Source organism: Colletes latitarsis, chromosome 14, assembly GCF_051014445.1.
Source record: "Colletes latitarsis isolate SP2378_abdomen chromosome 14, iyColLati1, whole genome shotgun sequence".
NCBI lineage: Eukaryota > Metazoa > Arthropoda > Insecta > Hymenoptera > Colletidae > Colletes > Colletes latitarsis.
The window spans coordinates 18,357,538-18,380,001 of record NC_135147.1 but is presented as its reverse complement, the minus strand read 5'-3'; the positions used below and the strand labels follow the sequence as shown (position 1 = coordinate 18,380,001).

General features: G+C 36.4%; 1 protein-coding gene across 3 annotated transcripts in view; it reads left to right on the top strand.

Annotated features, from left to right (window-relative positions):
• Positions 1 to 2,382: 2,382 nt before the first annotated feature.
• The window catches only part of LOC143350144 (uncharacterized), a 39,512-nt gene continuing 19,430 nt past the window's right edge, over positions 2,383 to 22,464 (top strand). For 2 of the 3 annotated variants that reach the window (XM_076782029.1, XM_076782030.1), the window contains exon 1: positions 16,289 to 16,532. In XM_076782029.1, the coding sequence (XP_076638144.1) occupies positions 16,339 to 16,532 (194 nt within the window). In that variant the 5' untranslated portion in view covers positions 16,289 to 16,338. Of the gene's footprint in view, positions 2,570 to 16,288; positions 16,533 to 22,464 lie in introns of those variants that run through there. The other variant, XR_013081062.1, reaches the window with a different exon arrangement.

The window sequence follows — 22,464 nt, the reverse complement described above, 5'->3', positions numbered from 1 at the left end:
TTCCAAATTAATAGGGAGATAATAGGACAATCACTTTTCTGATGTTAAACTTCATTTATCCGATGAGAATGCAGAAAACTTAGCAGTTTGTTTAAATATTTGACGACCCTACATTTTTCCAGCAGCTAAATCACATAAAACTTTCGATATAAGCGATGGAAAGGCACATCTTCATCACCACTTCCGGTTGCTGTTTCAGACAGCATTGAGTTTACGTACGACATATGTATCTCTATTGCTATCTTTATTGCACTAAAGTAACTCAAGCATATTCATCTTGTTTTCTATTTATATTTTCATCTTCGTATCTCTTAATTTTTATTCGTACTTCTCCTGAAGTAGATCGGGTTTTTCAACGAAAATATCAATAAATTTGTCATTGCTATAATCAGGAATTATTTACTCTTATTGGACATCTTTTACAATTTTCTCTTTAACTATGCATTAAGCAACATTGCACACTTCATTTATCTTCACACTTTATTTACTGAACTTCGTTTTTTAATTCACCAGAAGACTGTTTAACCTTCTACCTCAAGCTAACACTTTCAATTAAAATACTAAATATTTACAAAACCATTTCGCTTTCATTGCTACTCATCGAATTAAACAACAATTGAGTGTCAAACAAGAGTCTTTTCCGAACAGTCTAACATCTGTTTCGCATCCAGTTAAGTTTAATATCAAGAACCGCGTAAACGCACAATCGGACAATTTGCAATTTAGCCCACGAATGTGATGCTTTTACTGTTATGGCTACGTAAAAGGCGAATTGCCCTCGAATTACCATACCCCTGTCTCCTCGATGCTCCAACACTTTCTCATGTAACTACATCGCATTTATATAAATCGCGACAATGTCCAAAGGGTCGCGTGGAAACAATTTAGAATGTCTTAAGTTTTAATTATAAAATTATAAACACCGCGTTTGTAAACATTTTCTCTGCGAAATTGTGCCGAGTGTACAGTTAAATTTACACGAAACACGCGGATCGGGTAAGACACTTTCGATTTCACGAAGAAAATTCCGTTTATTCTCTTTAATTTACAAACACGTACGTTACTCGACCGCGAGCGCGTTAAACACACTCACGTTTTTACTAAACGCCTCGAACGAAGCGAACTTTCTTTTAAGCTATTACCCGCGAAACGACCGTTTAATTACACTTTACTCGCCCCAGATTACGCGAAAGGAATACGAATTGGTTCACAGTTTAGTAGGAGTAATTTAACCTCTCCTTAGGAGGAAAACGTTACGTAAAATTAATCGAGGGGAAACTTGGAAAGAGTTCTGCGAGCTTAACCATCTTTGTGGAAACGCTCTGCAAACCGCTGTGAGCAGCAAATTGGATTACACAGATTCTCTGGTTGCTTTTCTCGAAGCAATTGCTATTTCTGCTTCTTCCAGAAACGAAGAAAGAAGAAACTCTCAAGTATCAAGTACTGTTTATCAATGTTCCGTATAGGATATTATTAGAATTGATGTCATTTTGTATAAATTTGTAACTGTAATTAACGAAATTAATGTTACAAACGTAGTATCAAACAGGTAGATAATTATCTTTTATTTATAGGAATGAAATTAACGTTTTGATACATCGTAATTTGTATTGCAATAAAAATGAAGTTTTTAAATTTATAATTTATAGTAAGCTCATAGTTTAAATAACTTACTAAACTGAATATCATTTTAAAAAATCGTGTCAATTCTTTTAATGAATAACAAAAATCTCTTCGAAAATTTCAATTACTACAACTCATCGACAAAATCTGATTACTTTTACGATAATTTGAAAGTATTCGGAATCGAGGCTAAGATTAAAAGAGAACGATATTTGTGTCAAACCTTTTTCAAAAAAACGTCATTTGATGAAGATTGCATTTACGTTTATAGAATGGAAATTCATTCTTCAGCGTTCGTCGAATCCAATTTAATATGCCTCGCCATTTTCGAGCGTTGTTTGCATAATTTCGTGAATTTTTCCGTAGAACAAACGGGAAGTGGATCGATAATTGATCCACATATCAGTGACCTCACTTTCTCCAAATTAAAGCTGCTGTCGAATTCAGGTCGCGGAACGAAGGGTGGAAAACAAACGGTCAGTTCGATTCTCTTTCGACCCCCACTTCGTTCCTGGTGAAACGCCCGCATGCGCCGTAAAAAAGCACGGCTACTACGGGTTCGTTTTACTCTTCGGGCTTCGTCTACCGGTTAGCCGATAAAAAAGCTCCGCCGCGAGACTCTCGTTCGACGGTGTCGCGGACGTGCTGGCTCTGTCGTTTCGGTGCAGAATTATCGTCGCGAGCGCGTTTTCTTGGTGCCAGGGAACCGTTCTGTGGACGTACGGTACGTGGAGGGACGAGGGGCGAAGACGGAGGACCCATCGACCCGGGAAAGAAGCGGATTTCAAAGATGCGAAAGAGGACGCCGCGGACGAGGAGGGAAATTTTAAGGATATTACTTAGTTATCTACCACCACCTCCGCATCTGTTCTCTGTGAATGTTCTAGTCGACGTCCATGGCCACCAACGTCGGCTATAAGGGTTGCTTCTCCGTGGAAACCCGGGGGTGAGAATAGGAACAGACCACGCCTCTTGTCTAAGGTTACCCCCACCTTGATCCTCGAACAGTCTCCCTCTTCCACCGTGCGGGAAACCTAAGATTTTTCCACTTCACCCCCTTCCATACCTCTTGCCGCCAGTAACCTCTTGGCTGCTACCCCCTCCCTCGTGCCTTCTTCGCCCCGTGCACCCGCCCCTCTCCTCTAGGAGAGTATCAACCCCCTTCTTCTATTGATCCGGGTCTAAGGTCGTTTCTTGCGCTCCAGGAGCTGGTTACGCGAATCCCGCCGGACCGAAGAAAATCCGCCTTCGTGCTTTTTTTCTGCTTCCCAACCGTAACCTTGAAACTTCCTTTTTTTTTTCTTTCTTCGCACCCCACCGCGTAATTTATGCCGCGCTTTAAAAGGATCTCGCGCGTTTTTTCGCGCTTGCTTCCCGTTCGCGCCCCGGAACCTCCTTTTTCGGATCATTTCTTCCCAATTAAGGGATGATTTATCACTCGCTCTGTTTTCTCCGATCACGTTTCCATATCTATCAATTTGTACTTTGTACTTTGGAAATTCTTCGCGTATTAACCCCTTCACGTACGATTTAATTTCAAATAATCTGTCAAACGGATTCAATTTTGTTTAAATTTTAATTTAATAGATTAATAGAAACTTGACATCAGGAACTTATAACGAGTCACACTCGTCATTCTCAGGCAAGGGGTTGAATTACAAATTCTTTTTTAGATTATATCTGTCGATATAAAAATGGAGAGTAGCGAGTCGTGATAAATTTGTTTCGCCACGAGCAGGGATTTTCGACCCCCGCGAGCTACCTTCTTCCAAGTCGAAAACGAAAAGGTTTGGAAATCTCTGCGCCCCGACACGCAACCGAACTTTCACCACTAAACCGCAACCGTGACGGTCGTTTCTGGCGTCATAGCTAGTACAGTTTTATAGAATCTCCTTTGGTAGTTCTGTGCGTGTACAGAATGTAACACCCAGTCTACGTCCCATGGTGAATGAGCGCGGTGGTTAAGAGAGTGGGGGAGGAGAAGCGGTGCTTTAGCCGGCGGCTGTTAAACACGATGGGTCTTATCGGTAAAACTGTTCTGTACAGGACTACCACGTTCAGCCATTGGCCACGAGAGTATCTGTAGCCTTATACTCGTTGTCTGCTAGGTATACATGTCGGTACATTATACAATATTAATGCCTGCTCTCTGGAATCGCTCATGCAAGAGATTCGTGGTCAGTCATCGGGGAGTTGCTTTTTCCTCTGTTCGAACGCGTCAATTTTTAATCGATCCGATTTCCTGCATGTAGCTCTTATTTTTACGTGGCTAATTTTATTAAAAAAACACGAACGCGAATATGGAACCAATACGGCGATCACATTTCTTTCAAGAAAACGACAGATTTGAAATGTTATTTACGAGCACGAAGAACCTGTTTATATTTATTATTTCGCATGTTCTATGTTTTAAAAAAAATAATAAATGCTTCGAGTTATTCTGTGAGATTACTTTTAACATACTTCGTAATGAGTTCAAATAAAATTTCAACGAAACAAATATCTCTATAAATTTGTAAATACTGTTGCACTGATATTCGTTGTTTTCTTAAATCAGAAATTAGTGGCGCGACGTTGATATTAAATTTAATAATACCACTAATAAAATAGAAGATCAAGCAGTAGAATAATAAACTGTCCTTTATAATATGGTCCTTGTAGCAATATAAGGTGCAACAGAATCTTTAGCCATTTTTAATTTTTACAAAGAAAGACGGGTAAAGGTTATTTAAACTCGTCCATTTAAATCTTGTTTGGCGAGTTGTAAGAGCTCTCCTTTGTGAAGAAAAGGGTACCCGCGACTTAGAAAGTTCAAGTTTTCAATTGTTCTAGTTTCTAGGATCGTATGTTCGGTCGCGACAATTCCTCCCCTATGCTATTTAAAAGACTTTTAAATCCCTGCTTCTTAGGAAAGAACTTGGCTTTGATGCCTTGAGTTGCGAAACTGCTGGCTCTGAGGTTGCCAGGAGGCACTATTCTCTGAAACATTAACAGTCTATCGTGGAATCCTTAGAGCCTAACATCTCTCGGGGTAGGAACATCATTTAATTTGCATCGATATTTGCTGTTTCCCAGTTCTACCTGATAGATAGGCTGGCACTATATATTCAGATACATAGGTAGGATCACTTATAAGCCTGAAGTACATATGTATTTGCGGTAGCCTTTCTCGGTATTAGGCAGCCGAGCTAGGGCCTTAGAGGTCTCCCGGCAACCAAGCCTATCAAACTATCTTACGGTCTAACCCTTACCAGCCCTTTCCTAAAACCTCCCACAACCCCTGGAATCTCACTTAGAGCCTTTAACGACTGACCCCGCGGGAGACACTGCGAAATTGAGAAAATTATCCTAGCCCTAATGTTGCACGTAGACGACGACTGTACCCTTCACGCGTCCCCCTCGTGTCTGCGTGACATTACCCTCGAAAATCATCCCGTAGGCTTATATCGACGCAAGAAATCCTGGAGGGACGTCTAAAATAAATGGCGGACCGGACGACTGCCATCTTAGTCGCGAATTAAGGAAAGGGCTGGCGACCCTCGTACAACCCTCGAATGGGGGACGCTGCGTTTCATAATGTTTACCCTACAGGCTTCGGCTGCGCCATGATGCAATTGGTCCATCTTTGATAAAATATTTGCCTCTGCGTTTCATTTTCAAACGTTTCCTCAAAAATCTGTGCTGTATTTAGTCTCTTAATTCTTCTTTTACGATGTCGTATTATTATTATCGTTACTACAACAAAATATCGTAAATTACGATGATAGAGTAGCTACACTTTGATGAGATTTGATGTATCAGGGAATTAAAATTGCCTTCTCTTCCAGAAAAATATACAAATGCTTGCAATTTAAAATCTGTTCCCTTGTTTCGTTAATTGAGTTTGCGTCACCATACGTAAATTTTAAATCTGGTGGATGTTATATGTGTCCAACTTATGTCAATAGTATGTTCATATTTCTATATTTCTCTAAACTTCGTATAGTTTCTTTACCATGTTCTAACATACACTATTAAAACAAGTCTCACACTCATCTTGACAGTGTTAGGAGCCGAAAAGAAAATGTCTAAATTTTCAGCCACTGTTACAATGCACTTTTCAAAGTTCTGACCAATGAGACCCGCATTCCTTCCAAGGCAGATCTCTCCAGCTCTCAACAGTACATCTCCAAAGAGCCTTTTCGTTTCAATGTCCCCATCGAATCTGTCAGGGTAGCTCGTGGACTACTTGTTTCATCGGAAATCTTCCCCAGGGTCTCGATCGATCGTTTTCATGTTTTCTTCGGACAATGAGCGCCGGCGGATGTACTCGTTCGATGGATGCAAATACAGGCGCGTGGACGTGTGTGTAGGCGGATGGAGCATGGGTGCATTCAAGTGTGCGGATCGTAGAGGGACACCGACGACCAAAGGGTCGGTCTGTTGTCATTCTAGTACGGTTACAGCGGGCGCGGAGCTTGACAGAAGTTGTAAACTTTATGGTAAACCGTGGCGGCGGCGCCGGCCACGGTCGGTAAATGGGGAAGGTGCCGGTGCAACCGTGTGCTTAATCCAATCCAGAGTTTGTTCTTTCGACGATCGACGTAATCACCGGCCGCACGTAGTTTCCAACCTGGCTTGACCGACCTAACACTTCGTCTAAGGTTGAACCCTCTCCGCGTATGTATCTAATTTGTCGGTGTTTGTCGATGCTCGCGCTTCCCGCGACTCTCCCGATCCTTAATTGCTCTCGATCGACGACGTTTCCAAAGTACCGATCGATCCGACTCTTTCGAGGTAAACGTGGTTTAGAACTTCTTTGGAGAACGAACAAAGGCGCGTTCCAGCAACCGATTCACGATTACGTGCTCTATGCAACCACTAATTTTCAAGGTTTTTTGTCGTTTCAGATATCTCCGATCAATTTTGGTTCGATAACAGTAAACGAAGAATGACGAGATTATTAGAATGCTATCAAGTTCTTATAATTGTAATAATAATTTAAATTTTTCTTTGCTCTGTTTGGGTTTCGAAGGTTCTTAAAATCTCAGAAATCTCGGTTCAATTTTTGTTTGATAATAGCAAACGAAGAATCACGATATTATTAAAACGTTATCCAGTCCTTAGGATAATCCATAGCTTATAATTATAGTAATAATTTAAATTTTTATTTGCTCTGTTTGGGGTTTGAAGGTTTTTAAAATCTCAGAAATCTCAGATTAATTTTGGTTCGATAAGAGTAAACGAGAAATCTCATTATTAAAATGTACCCAGTTCTTAGAACAATCCAAAGCTTATAATTGTAGTAATAATTTAAATTTTTATTTGCTCCGTTTGGGTTTTGAAGGTTCTTAAAATCTCAGAAATCTCGGTTCAATTTTGGTTTGATAACAGCAGTCAAAGAATAACGAGATTATTAAAATGTTATACAGGATTGTTGTATGAACTGAAACAATCTGTTGCTTATAAGTATAATAACATTACAAATTTCTCTTTATTTGTTACGAAGAAGTATAATCATTGGATTTCCAAATTATAATTGTCACATTTGGTGAGATATGTTTCTTAATTTATAACGTTACCCGACATTTCGCCCCTTTTTTCAGGATTGTAATTCTTTCCAAATTTCGGGAGCACGTACCGTGCCAAAGAATATATTTATATTGATTTATAATACTGTTACAAATCATGTTGATCAATATTAATATACATCATAGATGCAAGAGTGGCATTAATAAAAGTTAATATTGCTGCATTTATGAGTTGTTTGTTGATTTATTTGAGAAATTGTGAAGCACGCGTATACGTATTGGAATGCATGGATGTACCGAACTAATATTGTTACTTTTGCAATTACACTGTATCTAAATATTAATATAGATCGTATCAGTATTATAAGTAATTATAAAAAAATTGTATTCTTGAAGACATCGAGTAATATTGTAATTTACCACATTTATTTGATCATACCAAATTTATTTGATCGCTTTTGTTTTTTAAATGGAAAAATGCACCTTTGCAGTGCACAAATTTATTCTTCTCATTAATTTGCATATAAACGTATTACTATTAAAGTCGAAATACTTCATGAGATATTTAATATTTCATTTTTACGTGCTTCTTTATATTTTTCGTTATAATTTGCAGTTTTATAGTAATTTGAATGACATGCTATAACAAACGTTAATCTTGTCTCGTGCAATTTTGCAAATGGAACTATAAAAAATTATATATAACAAATTTAAAAAACTTCAAAAAATGGATAAAACCGTGTATCTAAAATGGCGTTACAAAATTTTACAAGTGTATTCTAAGCGCATTCTATATACTAATATATTATTAATATTAACTCATCGAATCCCTTTATAGTGTTTTTATATTCTTTTTAGATTTATAACGTTCTTTCAATACTGTGAATATTTCATATTGTTCTGCCTCAAAAATATATGGGCTCTTATGTTTGTTAAAAATTTTCCTTTTGGTTCCAAGCCATAGAATAGATTGTATCCACTTTTTGAAGTTTTTGAAATTTGTTATGTATAATTTTCTATAGTTTTCTTTTCAAAACGCCACGAGACAAGATTAACGTTTACAACAGCGTATCTTTCAAATTACTATAGAACTTACAATTAAAACGAGAAGTGTAAATAAGCTAGTAAAAATGAAATATTAAATATCTCATGAAGTATTTCAACTCTAATAGTACATTCAAACTTCTATCTCAATTTAAAAGTTATCTAGTGTACATTTAATACTTTATTTTAAACCGACTGTAAATAAAAAACAAATAGTTCGCGGAACCATGCTCCTTTTACGTCATAAGATGTTTCTTTAAAGTCACCTAGCTCGAAAGATAGAAATTAGCCTACGTTTCGAGGGGAGAAAAGTTTCAAAGTCACTGATAGGCAATTAAAAAATATGATTTCACACGTCTCTCCGCAACTCTATGGAGAATCCATTTAGGTACAGTGACAGACCGCCTCTATTCGAGGGTGTTTCGCTTGGGACGCGATTAATTATGGGGTTCCTTTTGGGGCTGCGAAGCTCGAGGCTTTGAGCTTGGGGGTGAACGGTGGAATGGGAAGTATAAGATACGTTCACGGCCGACGTAGACACTCGGTTTAGCTTCCTCAGAGTATTAGATCAATAATTCTAACCTTAAACTGGCTCGGTCACGAGCATCGAACACGGTGCACGATGTAACGCGATATTGCTTTGCGTCGAATATTACTCTCGAGCGCCTTTACTGCCCCCGGAATATAATGTTTCGATGTAAAGTTCGATATTTCGCTTCAATGGAGTTGTTCGGCCAATTTGTGTATCATAGCCGCGAAATTCCTCCCCTCGATATCCGTTCTTTTTCCATTTAATGGAGTCGAAGCTGTTATTCGGTTCGCAGGGAACTAACCGCCCAACGCCGCGCTACGCGTTCCAAGTTAAAACTACATTTAACAAACAATTCAGAATACTCACCCTTTCGGCCACGACGATGCTCAGACGTTCGTCCAAGTGTTTTTTTCAACCGCAAACCGCACCATCGAACTTGTATGCTTCGGAGCGAATTTCCAACGGCACCGAGATGTCTCTTAACGTTTACGAAAGCGATACAAATTTTTTTTTACGACCCGGTGGGGTTCTGGTCGCGGCACGAACGACGGTCGAGAACTGTCAGGAGTCGTTAGATTATGAGATATTGCTTTACGAGCAGAAGGGATGCTGCGAGGACCGCAGCATCCCCGATACTGACCGACAGACCCAGATTTTCGTCCCAGGAAATACACGAAACTAGTTCCGTTAACGTACGCAATTAAGTAGTGGAATTTTCTTCGCGAAATTCTAAGTATCCCCCCCCTACTACTTCTTTCCTATTTCGAGACCACGGAGGATGACCATTGGTCCGCGACACCGTGAGAACTCGGGGTGGTCCAGCGCTGAGTCCCCCCGAGCGGCCGGAAGAACAGGTTCCTCATCTTCGGATCGCAGAAGAGATCGTCCCGTGCTCCCTTCTCGAGCTTTCCAGACAAATTGCGCGTTTTTCTAACCGGCCACGGATCACGCAATAACGGGCAACCCTTTCAGCTGTTCGCGCGAACGAGCGATCAAAAGATTCGACGCAGCCTGCGGTAGGATGGCGGCTATCGAACGCTTGACTTCGCAAAAGCAACTGTTTCGTCGATGCATTATTCATAGGAGAATGTTTTTTAACTTGTTCGAGGCGGACCGTTTACTCTACGGAGGTACAGATTTTACCCAAAGTTTATTCTTTGGCAAAAAATTTCGTATCTTTCCTTAATTCATTCCTGTAGCATTTAGTTCGATGGAATCCAGGCCTAAACGGTAGGCGTCAACCTCGTTCGTGATATTGATGTTTGGGCCAAAATCTTTGTCACGAGTCAGGCTCGTTAAAGTAGGGAAGGGGTTGAGTCTGCAGAATTTTTTAAATTCCACTGCAATCGGCGAAATTGGAAAACTTCAAATCGTTTTGGAAAAAATATTTTCAGTTGCGGGGGTGAATTACAATCATTTTTGGTGGATAGCCATATCCCCGAAATCCTACGCACTTTCGAGAAAAAAATTCCTTACCGAAAATGTAATTTCTGGCCAGAAATGTTGCCCGGAAATTTCATGCGAATTTTTAAAACGTCATAACTTCTGAACGGATTGGACGATTTTAATGTTTCAAAAAGCAAAATACGCGTATTTTGGCGGAGAATATGTACAAACTGCAAAAATATTCGAAAAGTTTGTTCTTAACCACGTAAAATAAGAAAAACCCTATAAAAATGGTCCAAACTTCAAACGGCCATAACTCCTACAATAGACAGTGTATTTCAATGAAACTTTTTTCTGAAGTAGAGCTAATAGATACTTACAAAAAAGTATTAAACAACATTTTCGTACAACGTCACGCAAATTTATTAAAAATCAAAAGCGAATTTTTAAGGAAAATCGACAGGGGGTAGTTTCTCAAATTTTTCGACGAAATTAAAAAATTTCAAATCGTTTTGGAAAAAATATTTTCAGTTGCGGGGGTGAATTACAATCATTTTTGGTGAATAGTCATATCCCCGAAATCCTACGCACTTTCGAGAAAAAAATTCCTGAACGAAAATGTAATTTTTGGCTAGAAATGTTGCCCGGAAATTTCATGCGAATTTTTAAAACGTCATAACTTCTGAACGGATTGGACGATTTTAATGTTTAAAAAAGCAAACTACGCGCATTTTAATGTAGAATATGTACAAATCGCAAAAATATTAGAAAAGTTGGCCCTTGACCCCGCAAAATGAGAAAAACCCCATAAAAATGGTCCAATTTTCAAACAGCCATAACTCCTATAATATTGAATATATTTCAATGAAACTTTTTTCTGCAGTAGAGCTCATGGGTACCTACAAAAAAGTATTAAACAATTTTTCTGTAGGGCGTCAAACAAAATTACTAAAAATGAAAAAGTAATTTTTAGGAAAAATCGACAGGGGGTAGGTGTCTAAATTTTTCGGCGAAAAAAAAAATTTCAAATCGTTCCCAAAAAATTATTTTTGGTTGTGGAGGTCAATTTCAATCAATTTTGGTGAATAGCCATAACCTCGAAATCCTAGGCACTTTCAAGAAAAAAATTCTTTACCGAAAATATAATGTGTGGCTAGAAATGTTTTTGTAAGTTTATTTCCTGTTCGCTTCTTCTTGCGTTTATTTCTGCAACATATTGGTAATCTTGCGAGTGACACGAAAGTGGTAATTGGCCTGTAGAGCCATAGAAAAATGGGTAGAAAAAATATTGCAGTTATATAATAGTAAAACAGTGACAACAAAAATTAATGGACCGACAACGGTGGTTCTTAAATTAAAAATTTAATAAATCGAATTCAATAAAAGGATATTCGTAGGTCGTATTTAATATAATGTGGAGGTTTTCTGTAATGGGTCTATGATTTTATCTATAAAATTGCATTTACAGATAAATTTTAATAATTTAACTAATACTACTTGTTACATTTACTAAGATTCGAAAGCTGTTCATGCTTTGAAATGTTTTAAAACATTTTCTTTGAATTATTCTCTAAAAATGACAAAAGAATGCTCCATAATGGCTAATATAAAATAAAAATAAATCAAATTTTGTCCTCAATGAAACTCAAAACATTTATAAAGTTCGTTAAAAACTTTGTCATGAACGTTTTTAAAGATAACGCTTTCCAGTTTACGAGTCTTTAGAAAGGCCTTGAACTGTTCTTCAAGTTCTCAAAAACCTTAATAAAAGACAATTATTACAACTGACGATGATTGAAAATTGTGCAATCCGTCTGAAAGTAGCAGAAAATAGTGACGATTTAGAGCGAACGCGTTACTGCGCGTAAAATTCTATTAAAATTCTTATTTAACCTTGTCCAACTAGTTTTACTCTCCTGTTGGCGACTCTCTCGAAGGGTGGCTGTGTTCCGTGCGTTTCTCGCGCATTTCGTGAGATGACCAGTGGTCAGATACCGTGAGAAAACTGCGCGGTCCAGAACTGCTTTTCGTCGGAACAGGTTTTCATGAAATCAGTTACGTTGTTGACTGATCTGCTCTGATCTCCTCTTCCGTGGACCCGTTCTGGGGATTTCGGTGTCTGTGAAGGGCAATCGACGCTACACAGCCGCCCTTTGTGCGTGTACAAACTTCTTCGATATCGACAATTTATTGTCTTGTCTATGAGACATTTGATAAATTGGAAATTTAAGTTCACGCGATTCTGTAAAAAATTCGAGAAAGTCTTAGATTTGAAGCTTTTAAGACGGATGATCGAAAGTAGCTTTTTCGTAGGTTGTTGGTTCGTTTAAGATATTTTCTGTAATAGATGGTAGACAAAATTATTTCGATGAAACCAAGATAAATAAAATCAATATTGTAAAAATTATTCGGATAAAAATCTCTGATATCTCCATAGAAAATTTATAGGCATCTTTTGTTTAATGTTTAAGAATTTAGAGACTATAGAATTCATCAAAATAGACGAAAAGTAACGTATATATACATATAGATTTGTAAATGAATACTGTAGGATATTTTCTGTAATATGATCATGTTTACAACGAGATGGTAGACAAAATTATTTCGATGAAACCAAGATAAATAAAATTAATATTGTAAAAATTATTCGGATGAAATTCTCTGATGTCTCTATAGAAAATTTATAGGCATCTTTTGTTTAAAGTTTAAGAATTTAGAGACTATAGAATTCATCAAAATAGACGAAAAGTAACGTATGCACACATAGATTTGTAAATGAACCCTGTTGGATAAACTTCGTTCTTTTATTTTACAATTACTGTTACATTGATTAAAAAGCATTTAGATTATTTGTACGCATAAATTTTCACCAGAAGTTTAACTGTTATTTTGATTAGAAACGACAGATAAAGCTTTAGAGGAAGTGTTACTGTAGGTTTCACGATTAAACGCCTACGAGGGGTGTACCGTCTTTCTCAACTTTTCACCTCTCCCTTCTTCTCTCTCCGTCACAATCCTTCACGGATTATACGGATCTATCGTTTGCAAAATCGCATAATACCACGTCGGTGCTTAGGCGCGTAAGGGTTAAAACATAGGCTTAGGGTGTGTGTGTGCCGTAATGTTCGTATCATTAATCGAGCGTCAAATAACTTCGAGCAAAATGGACCCTCATATTCGATGGAATTTTCCCTACAGACCAGTAATTCAGTAGACATTTTATTGAAACCGGAGATCTGTTGCATATATATATATATAATCTTATTGTGATTTTGGTTTTCGTATTCCATTCCTTCTGAAATTTGTAAGAATTCTTTCCCAAGCTACGACGTTAAATTTAAATATAATAGAATTCGTGCAGTAGTACGATCGTCTGACCACGGGAATTTTCTTAAACTGCATTTATTTCCTTAGTTCGATAACGAAGGGAAGTATTATTTCGGTGGATTTCCATTTTACCCCGAAAGGGAAAAACACGTGCGAGCATAATTGAATATATCGTGCACCTTGAATTTCATTTTAAAATTAATTTCGATTCCGCTACCAATTGCCCGGCGGTCTGTGCACTTAGCTTTTCATTAAATGTCTTATTCCACGATTATGGCGGTCTTCGTGATTGCATAACTTCAACTACGATTGCACACGAATTCCATTTCGAGTCGATTGCAGTCACGACGCAGTAGCAGCCATATTTGCATGGGTTAGGAATGGTAGTAACAGAGTCCGTTGATTTTCCGAGAAATTCGCACAGAGAGGGGATTGGTCGAAGACAGAAACCGCAATTTCGTTTGTCGATATACGTTGTTTAACTTTGACGAACTCGATATCAGAACTCTTTCTTTCGCAAAAGACAATCAATTCGCTAATAATTCTCTCGCTTACGTTCCATTAAAATGATTTACACGTTTATCTTTGCATTTTTTTCGTGAAATAAACGTTAACAATTATTGGGCAATTTATTCGTTTGTTTGTACTGAATTTAATCACTTTTTCTTAAAAAGTTTGCTAACAAACTATTCTTTAATCGATAACTATTACAAAAATTTATTCTGAACGAGAAAAGTCTCTTTTTTTATCACGTGATTACAAGTTCGTTGTCAAACAATTCGTGATACTTCTTATGTAAAAAATGTCTGAATTATTTAACATCTCTATTATTTATTTAGGCTTCATAAATTTGATTGACAAAATTAAAATTGTCTTTTTTGATCAAATAAATGATTTTAGTCTGTTCTGGAATAAGAAATAGAATTATATCTAATTAGTAAGTCTCATTGAAAGTCTTGTTTTATAAATGTAAAAGTTTGTTATTTTCATGAGATAGAATTTTGCGAAATACAATCATTTTGTCTGCATTACTATCGAAAGTATAAACAGAATTAATTCATAATTCATATTTAAACGGTGAACAATTCTTCTAATTTGGAGAATTAAACAATATAGTGTATATAATTACATAAATGTACAAATTGAATAGTTTCTTTCAATGAACTTTACAACATTCTCCAATCGTTATTTGATATTCTTACAACATAATTACTAAGTATTATAAGATTAATGTTTGAAGAAACGTTATTTGATCAGATTTTAATACCACTTGCAATGTGCTTCATCTCATAATTAGTCATCACCGAACATAACGAGGGATGTTTCCCCTATTAGGACGTGTGGTGGAATGTTTACCAAGTCGTTTCTTTCTCCAGCTCATTTATAGCTTGCTTCACACTCATAATTCTATAACACTTCCTATACAGGGTGTTCGGCCATCCCTGGGAAAAATTTTAATGGGGGATTCTAGAGGCCAAAGTAAGACGAAAATTAAGAATAAAAATTTGTTGATGGAGGCTTCGTTAAAAAGTTGTTAACAATTAAATTTAAAAATTTCAAATCGTTCTGGAAAAATTATTTCCAGTTGTGGGGGTCAATTACAATCATTTTTGGTGAATACAGATACTTCCGAAATCCTACGCATTTTCGAGAAAAAAATTCCTTAGCGAAAATCTAATCAGGTGTCTAAATTTTTCGACGAAAACAAAAAATTTCAAATCGTTCTGAAAAAATATTGTTAGCTGTAGGGGGCAATTACAATCATTTTTGGTGAATAGACATACCCTCGAAATCCTACCCACTTTCTAGAAAAAAATTCAAGAATGTGTGAAATTTTCCGATGGAAAAAAAAAATTTCAAATCGTTTTGGAAAAATTATCTTCGGTTGCGAGGGTTACTTATGATCATTTTTGGTGAATGGACATATCCCCGAAATCCTGCGCATTTTCGAGAAAAAATTCAGAACGGGCGGAACTTTAAACGTTAATAACTTTTTAACGAAGCCTCCATCAACAAATTGGTATTCCTGATTTTCGTCTTATTTTGGCTTCTAGAATCCCCTATTAAAATTTTTCCCAGGGTGGCCGAACACCCTGTATAACCTAATTAACTTGTTCATCGTGTAATTTCTCGATCATAAACGCCTACATATGTATAGCTAAAATTAATAGAGACGAATTAATGTACTTTTATTCATAGTAAATGCGAACATGATAATTTATACTAAAGCAAATATCGTTATATTATTAAAAATAGATCTGTAGGTACAAATAACTAATTAATTCATCTGTCTATATTCAAATCGTAATTACTATATCGATTTTATAAAATTGAGTCGTTTCATAATGTATTTTCAACCTAACATATATTTTGACATTTATGGAATTTTTACATAGCATTATTTATATTTGAATGTCGTGCTTTGTTTTCCAAACTTCAAGACTCTTTAGGAATAAACAAATTATAAATAATTTGCACGTTACACGCGAATCAGTAAAATACTGGTCATAAATTTTCCAAACAGTGGCAAACTGATGAGGTATTTAAGCCAAGACCAAACTCCTCAAATTATCCACGAAAACGAAACCTTGTTTTCAGACAATTGGAAATCAGCATGTCGATGATTTGTCATGGAACTTCACAGCATCGTTACAATTCAAGAATCCTAGATTTATTTTCTCTAACATCAAATCTCGAGAATATTTTCAGCTCTCCAATGAACAATCAATGTGTCAAACAATGATGCTGTGAGTGTCAGTAACTGAAATATGAATCTGTCCATTTTTTCACTAACAACCCTAAAATTCACACAGACAAATAGTGTTCCCTGTTTATTTCTGCCAGAGAGAATTCCAGTAGCCAAAGATCCTCCTCCGAAGGGTAACTAAATTTTAGAATCACGCTTTTCCGATTCCCATGAAAATCACCTGGAGATGGTTGGTGAATTGTTGCTTTGGGGTGCTCGACGCTGGAGGAGCAAGGGGGTCGCAGGTGGTAACGATAGGGGCAAGAGAAACGGAGGAAGAGTGTGGGAGAGCAACGACGTCGACGGTCGCGGGGCGGCCAGGAGAAACCTGGGATGGAGGTGCTGGAAGCCGTGGTGTTTGGAGGTTAGACCGCAGTTACAATATCGCTTGATTAGAAATGTACATAGCGTATATGCGCGCGGGCCGCATATCCAGATGGTAGGTGGTTGGGTTGGGTCGATGCCTGGGCAACTCCATAGTTTAATGCACGAACCGTAGAACTTGCAATAAGGAAGGGTTGAACGTTGGAAGGGGGATCGCTGAGGCGTAGGTGAACAAGGGGGGTGGGTCCTGGGGGTGTAGGAGTCCCCGTACGTACCGGCACACACGGTTAACGGGAGTTCCAGTCTGCAACATAACGCGATCGCACTACTTGCAGCTTGGCTGTTGGCCCTCCGGAGAGAATGCTCGTGGTCTCGTATACCTTCGTATACCTTCGAATTCCCACGAAATGGTTCTGTGGTACCCGTTCTGACGTCGACCTTCCAGGGACGTTTCCTTCGAACGAGCCTCAGCCAAGAGGTTCCTCTTTTGCGACGCTGTTCCAATTGGGGATTGCTAAAGAGCAAACAGTTAAATGCCAGGAGGAACGCGATTGTTTTTCTTCCTCTATTCTACTGCTGTCACTTGAATTCGATTAGGTGTTCGTCGTCTTACCTGATATTGAGACAGAGGATCATCGATTTGCTAATAATCTGAAATCGCTGGGTAGTATTTCAATCTCGAGAGTTTAGTATGGGTCTTGGAAGGAGTAAAATGGTCGTGAGACCAAGTGGTTCCTCGTGGAAAAATGTAGTTCGAAAATAAGGAAGAAGAAATACACGAGGACTTGGTATTGAAGCAATTAAAAATGTGATACAAAATAATGTACTCATTACTGGCTTAAAATTTTAGATACACATTTTGTGCATGTATGGCTATAGCCTCTACCAAAATCAATTCAAAATTTTTATTTTTTATATTTTTTTTAGGTCCCCAAAGTTAATAAACAGCATGAAAAAATCGTTAACTTAACTTAAAAATATTGCAATTTTTTTAATTAGTACAAATAGAATACCTGGAATCATGGACAGCATCAGATGACCGTTTTTAAAAGCGACCATGTTTGAGAGTATGCTATCAATTTAAATTTTTTCACCGTCTAAAACATTTTAAAATATCACTGATATATGTATAAATAAACCTTGAAAATTTTATTGTAAAAGATCTTATAGTTTATTCACAAAAAATTCACAAAGAAAACTTAACAAAACGCACTTCACACTACCCTCCTACATTTTACAATTTACACAGTACAATTTCCTCTTATATCGTAAGTAACAATCCTAAATTTGTGTTTCGTGAAAGAGATTTTCGTCACGAAAGAGAAATAGAAGGAATTCAAGTTTACACAAAGCTAATCCACTTTTTATTATAATATAAAATTCAACATTATACTGAGAGTATAATTAACTTTAATTCGATATGACTTTGAGTACAGTAATTACATAAATGCAGTAGAGTTCATAAGCACATAGTTGTATTTATTAAAAATCAAAAACAAATTTTTAAGAAAAATCAACTGGGGGTAGGTGGAAAAATTTTTCATCGAAATTAAAAAAATTTTAAATCACTCTGAAAAAATTATTTTTGGTTGCGGGGGTCAATTGCAAGCACTTTTGGTCAATAGACATACCCCCGAAATCCTACTCAGTTTCGAGAAAAAAATTCCTTACCGAAAATATAATTTCTGGCCAGAAATGTCTACCCGAATTTTCATGCAAATCTTTAAAACGTCATAACTTCTGAACGGATTGGACGATTTTAATGTTTCAAAAAGCAAAATACGCGTATTTTGGTGGAGAATATGTACAAATCGTAAAAATATTCGAAAAGTTGTTCCTTGACCCCCTAAAATGAGAAAAACCCCATAAAAATGGTCCAATTTTCAAACAACCATAACTCCTACAATAGTGAATATATTTCAATGAAACTTTTTTCTGAAGTAGAGCTCATGGGTACCTGCAAAAAAGTATTAGACAACTTTTCTGTAGGGTGTCAAACAGAATTACTAAACATGAAAAAGGAATTTTTAAGAAAAATCGACAGGGGGTAGGTGCCTAATTTTTCGGCGAAAAAAAATTTTTCAATTCGTTCTGGAAAAATTATTTTCGGTTGCGGGGGCCTATTACAATCATTTTTGGTTAATAGACATACCCTCGAATTCCTACGCAGTTTCGAGAAAAAAATTCGAGAATGCGTGAAATTTTTCGACGGAAAAGAAAAATTTCAAATCTTTCTAAAAAAATTATTTTTAGTTGCAGAGGTCAATTACAATCATATTTGGTCAATAGACATAACCCCGTAATCCTACTCAGTTTCGAGAAAAAAATTCATTACCGAAAATTTTATGTCTGACCATAGCGTTGATATGTTTCACTGAAATTTCATGCGAATCTTTAAAACGTCATAACTTCTGAACGGATTGGACGATTTTAATGTTTAAAAAAGCAAACTACGCGTATTTTGGTGAAGAATATGGAGTAATCGCAAAAATATTCGAAAAATTGTTCCTTAACCCCATAAAATGAGAAAACCCCCATAAAAGTGGTCCAATTTTCAAACGGTCATAACTCCTACAATAGTCAATGGATTTCATTGAAATTTAGTCTGGAAGTAGAGTTCATGGATACCTAAAAAAAGGTATAAAACAACATTTCCGAACAGCGCCAAACAAATTTATTAAAAATGAAAAACGAATTTTTAAGAAGAATCGATAAGTGCTGCAATTTTTCGAGGAAAAAAAAAATTTCAAATCGTTCTGAAAAAATTATTTTCGGTTGAGGGGGTCGATTACAATCACTTTTTATGGATAGACATACACTCGAATTCCTACGCACGTTCGAGAAAAAAATTCCTAATCGAAAATATAATGTGTAGCCAGAAATGTTTTTGTAAATTTCATTTCCTGTCTCGCTTCTTCTTGTGCTCATTTTTAGTATCTTATTGGTAATGTTGCCAGTGACACGAAAATTGTAATTGACCTGTAGAGCCCCAGAAAAATGGGGCGAAAAAATACATTGGATACAAGCTGTACGCTATACCTTGTTTGTGTTTATATTCTTCGTTTTTATGACTTCATATGTAGGTTTAGTCCAATTATTAATCGTCCCAGTCTCGAGTATGCTAGATAATCGTAATTTTACTTTATATAAATTAAGATACATGCGACGATTATGAAAATAAATTACAAATTGAAAAATTAATTATTTCTTCAGCGATTAGTTCAAGATATATTCTCGAACATCCAATTAACTATATGCCAATAACTCCAAAACGTCTTCTATTTATATACTAAATACGAGTTTGAGTATCTGGTCGAGTATGTTATCGAACACGTTGTAAATTCCGAATAAAATATAAATCTGTTGAACATGGTTATCAGGAGAAATGTTTCGACGATAGATTTCGGTACATAACCGTGTGTATTCTGCAAAACGCGCATTTACGGCGCACGTGTGCGCGTGTACGTGAAGATGGTTCTATATTAGTGTTATACCTTATCAGTTCCTAAATCAGCGTGCGCTTAGACGTCCATGTTACCGGCCACTGTAGGTCCGTCCTCGAGGAATATTCAACCATTCCTCTTGCTTTGCCCTCAGCTTTCTCGTTTCTCGGTTGCTGGTTCCCTTCGTCTGTTGCTCTATCCTCGATTCGCCTAAAGTTTGGAGAGCTCGCGCTTGAGAGGAAACGCTGAACGTCACTGCAATATCGTGTAATGTTCTCGAAGAAGATGGCGGTTGTAACGTTTGATACGTTTCGTGTGCTCAGAATACACACGATTTTCCTTTTGATGCGATCCGTGAACGTTTGAGAGGACGAAATAGAACTACTGTCTTGTCTGGAGAGGTTTAATTCAAAATTTCATCCTAAATGGCGCGGCTCTATTTCGTTTCGATTCGTAGCGAAAAAATTTCGTTTCTCCGAATCCTTTTGCAAGAACGACACATTTTCAGCGATTGTTTTATCACAAAGTAACGAAATAAATATTTAACGATTCGAAAGGATACGAATTTTGTTTAGAATATATTCAAAGGTTCTCAAAATAACTTTCTTTCGCTTGGATGCACAGCTTCGAGCATATTGCAAAATTATGAAAATTTACTTTGAGCTTCGTTAGTATGGTATTTATGCTTTCGTGTGTAATTACAGTATCCTTTGGCAAATAATGTAATATTCTATAAACATTGTTGTATAATACTGAAGCAGGAATGCAAGATTAACTTATTATAAAGAACAGAAATCGTAATTCGTACTTTATAGACTTGAAAAATGTAGTACACTGTATAATTTAATGAAAAGGACTGGAATTAAAGTCGAAGATATACATCTAAAGCTCGTGATAACTTTAATGAATTTGCATAATTTAATTAAGAAATTATTCCAACGTGCATTGAAAAGTAATAAGAAACTTTTTGTTAACTTGTTATGCATATTTTATATAATAAAAGTGCTCTAAATGGACTATATTTTAAATTTATTATGTCGATAATCACTTAAAATGAAAGCAGAATATTATGCATTAAATTGCATAGAATTAAAATAAATAAAATTTCGATACGAAAGAATTTTTCGTAGGAAACTCACTGAATTAAAACTACGTCGTTTCCGGTGACTCTTTAATGTTTCCCAGTTTTCCAATTTACAGTCTGTGGCGGTGGGAATCGAAGTTTTAACCGACGATCTTTGACCAAATAGTAATTAGCCAATGGCTGATTTACCTCGATCCTTGTAATTAAATAGGGAACATCAAAGCAGCGAGTGTATCTTTCGCACCTGTTTGCTTATCGAACGTTAGTCCGCTCTAAAGTTTATTTGAATCGGAGAAACATTTCAACTCACTGTAAAAACAATTAAATATATAGTAAGCATTGCTTGAAAAAAAAGCAATATAGCTAATAGTAGCATATAGTTTATTCTACAGTTGAAGTTTTGATCATTGTTTGTTTTGTAGCCTTTAAATTCTAAAAAATGAGAATATATATTATGTGAGAACTATCAGGCAAAAATTATACTAAATTTTGTTGGAGGAATTTTGACAATTACATTATGGTTTATAACGTGTTAAATGAATTTTAACAATATATAGTTTCACTGGAAGTCGTATTGATTCCTTTTCTGAAACATTCTGAAATGGAGAACTGTATTATTCAACAGCACAATGCAACAGTTCGCAATTCTTGTTTTATCGAACTGTGTTATTATCCATTTTGACAAAAGAAAGTAATGGAGTGGCCTGCGCATTCTCTCGATTTAAATTTTATCGAAAACTTATGGAGAATTTTGACCAGAAAAATTTACAAATTCTAGACTTCAATTTTGTAAACATTAATTTGCACATCAGTGGTTCGAATACTACTTATTAATATATTAATATAGTACAAAAAGTATTTGTGATTTGCAATTATTTAAAAGGGGCCTAGAACTACAGAAATTTCATTTCAATGTATGTTATAAAATCGACGTTTAAAAATACAGATTTATTTCTAGTTTCTGTTAATAAAATTCAAAAATTTTATTGAATACCTCAATTGCAATTCTGTATATAATTATTAGGAAAAGCTTACTATTAGGCGAAAACTTGGTCAAAAAAACAAGTATATTCCAACAATGTTTTTAAAGTACGGAACGATCGAAGATCGAAAGCCATCGTTTTTTGAATTAATTTACGGTGCCTGTTTGTTCACCTTTGTCCGAAAGGTTATTTCATTTGGCACAGGTAACTTCAATATTAGAGGAATAATATACGCCAAGTCTCTCGTGTAGATTCAAGCACGAAAGCTTCCGGTTCTTACTGCAGTGGGGAGCTAACTTATACCTAGATAGTCGGAATAAGCCAGCCTCGAGCCTACAGCAGAGCATAGCATAGTGTCTCAGAGTAGAGGCGCAAGACAAACGACGTTGTTTTCAGGGAGATACCGAAAACAGCGAGAGGAAGCGTACCTAGCAGTTAATTAGCTGAATAATGCAGCGTTAA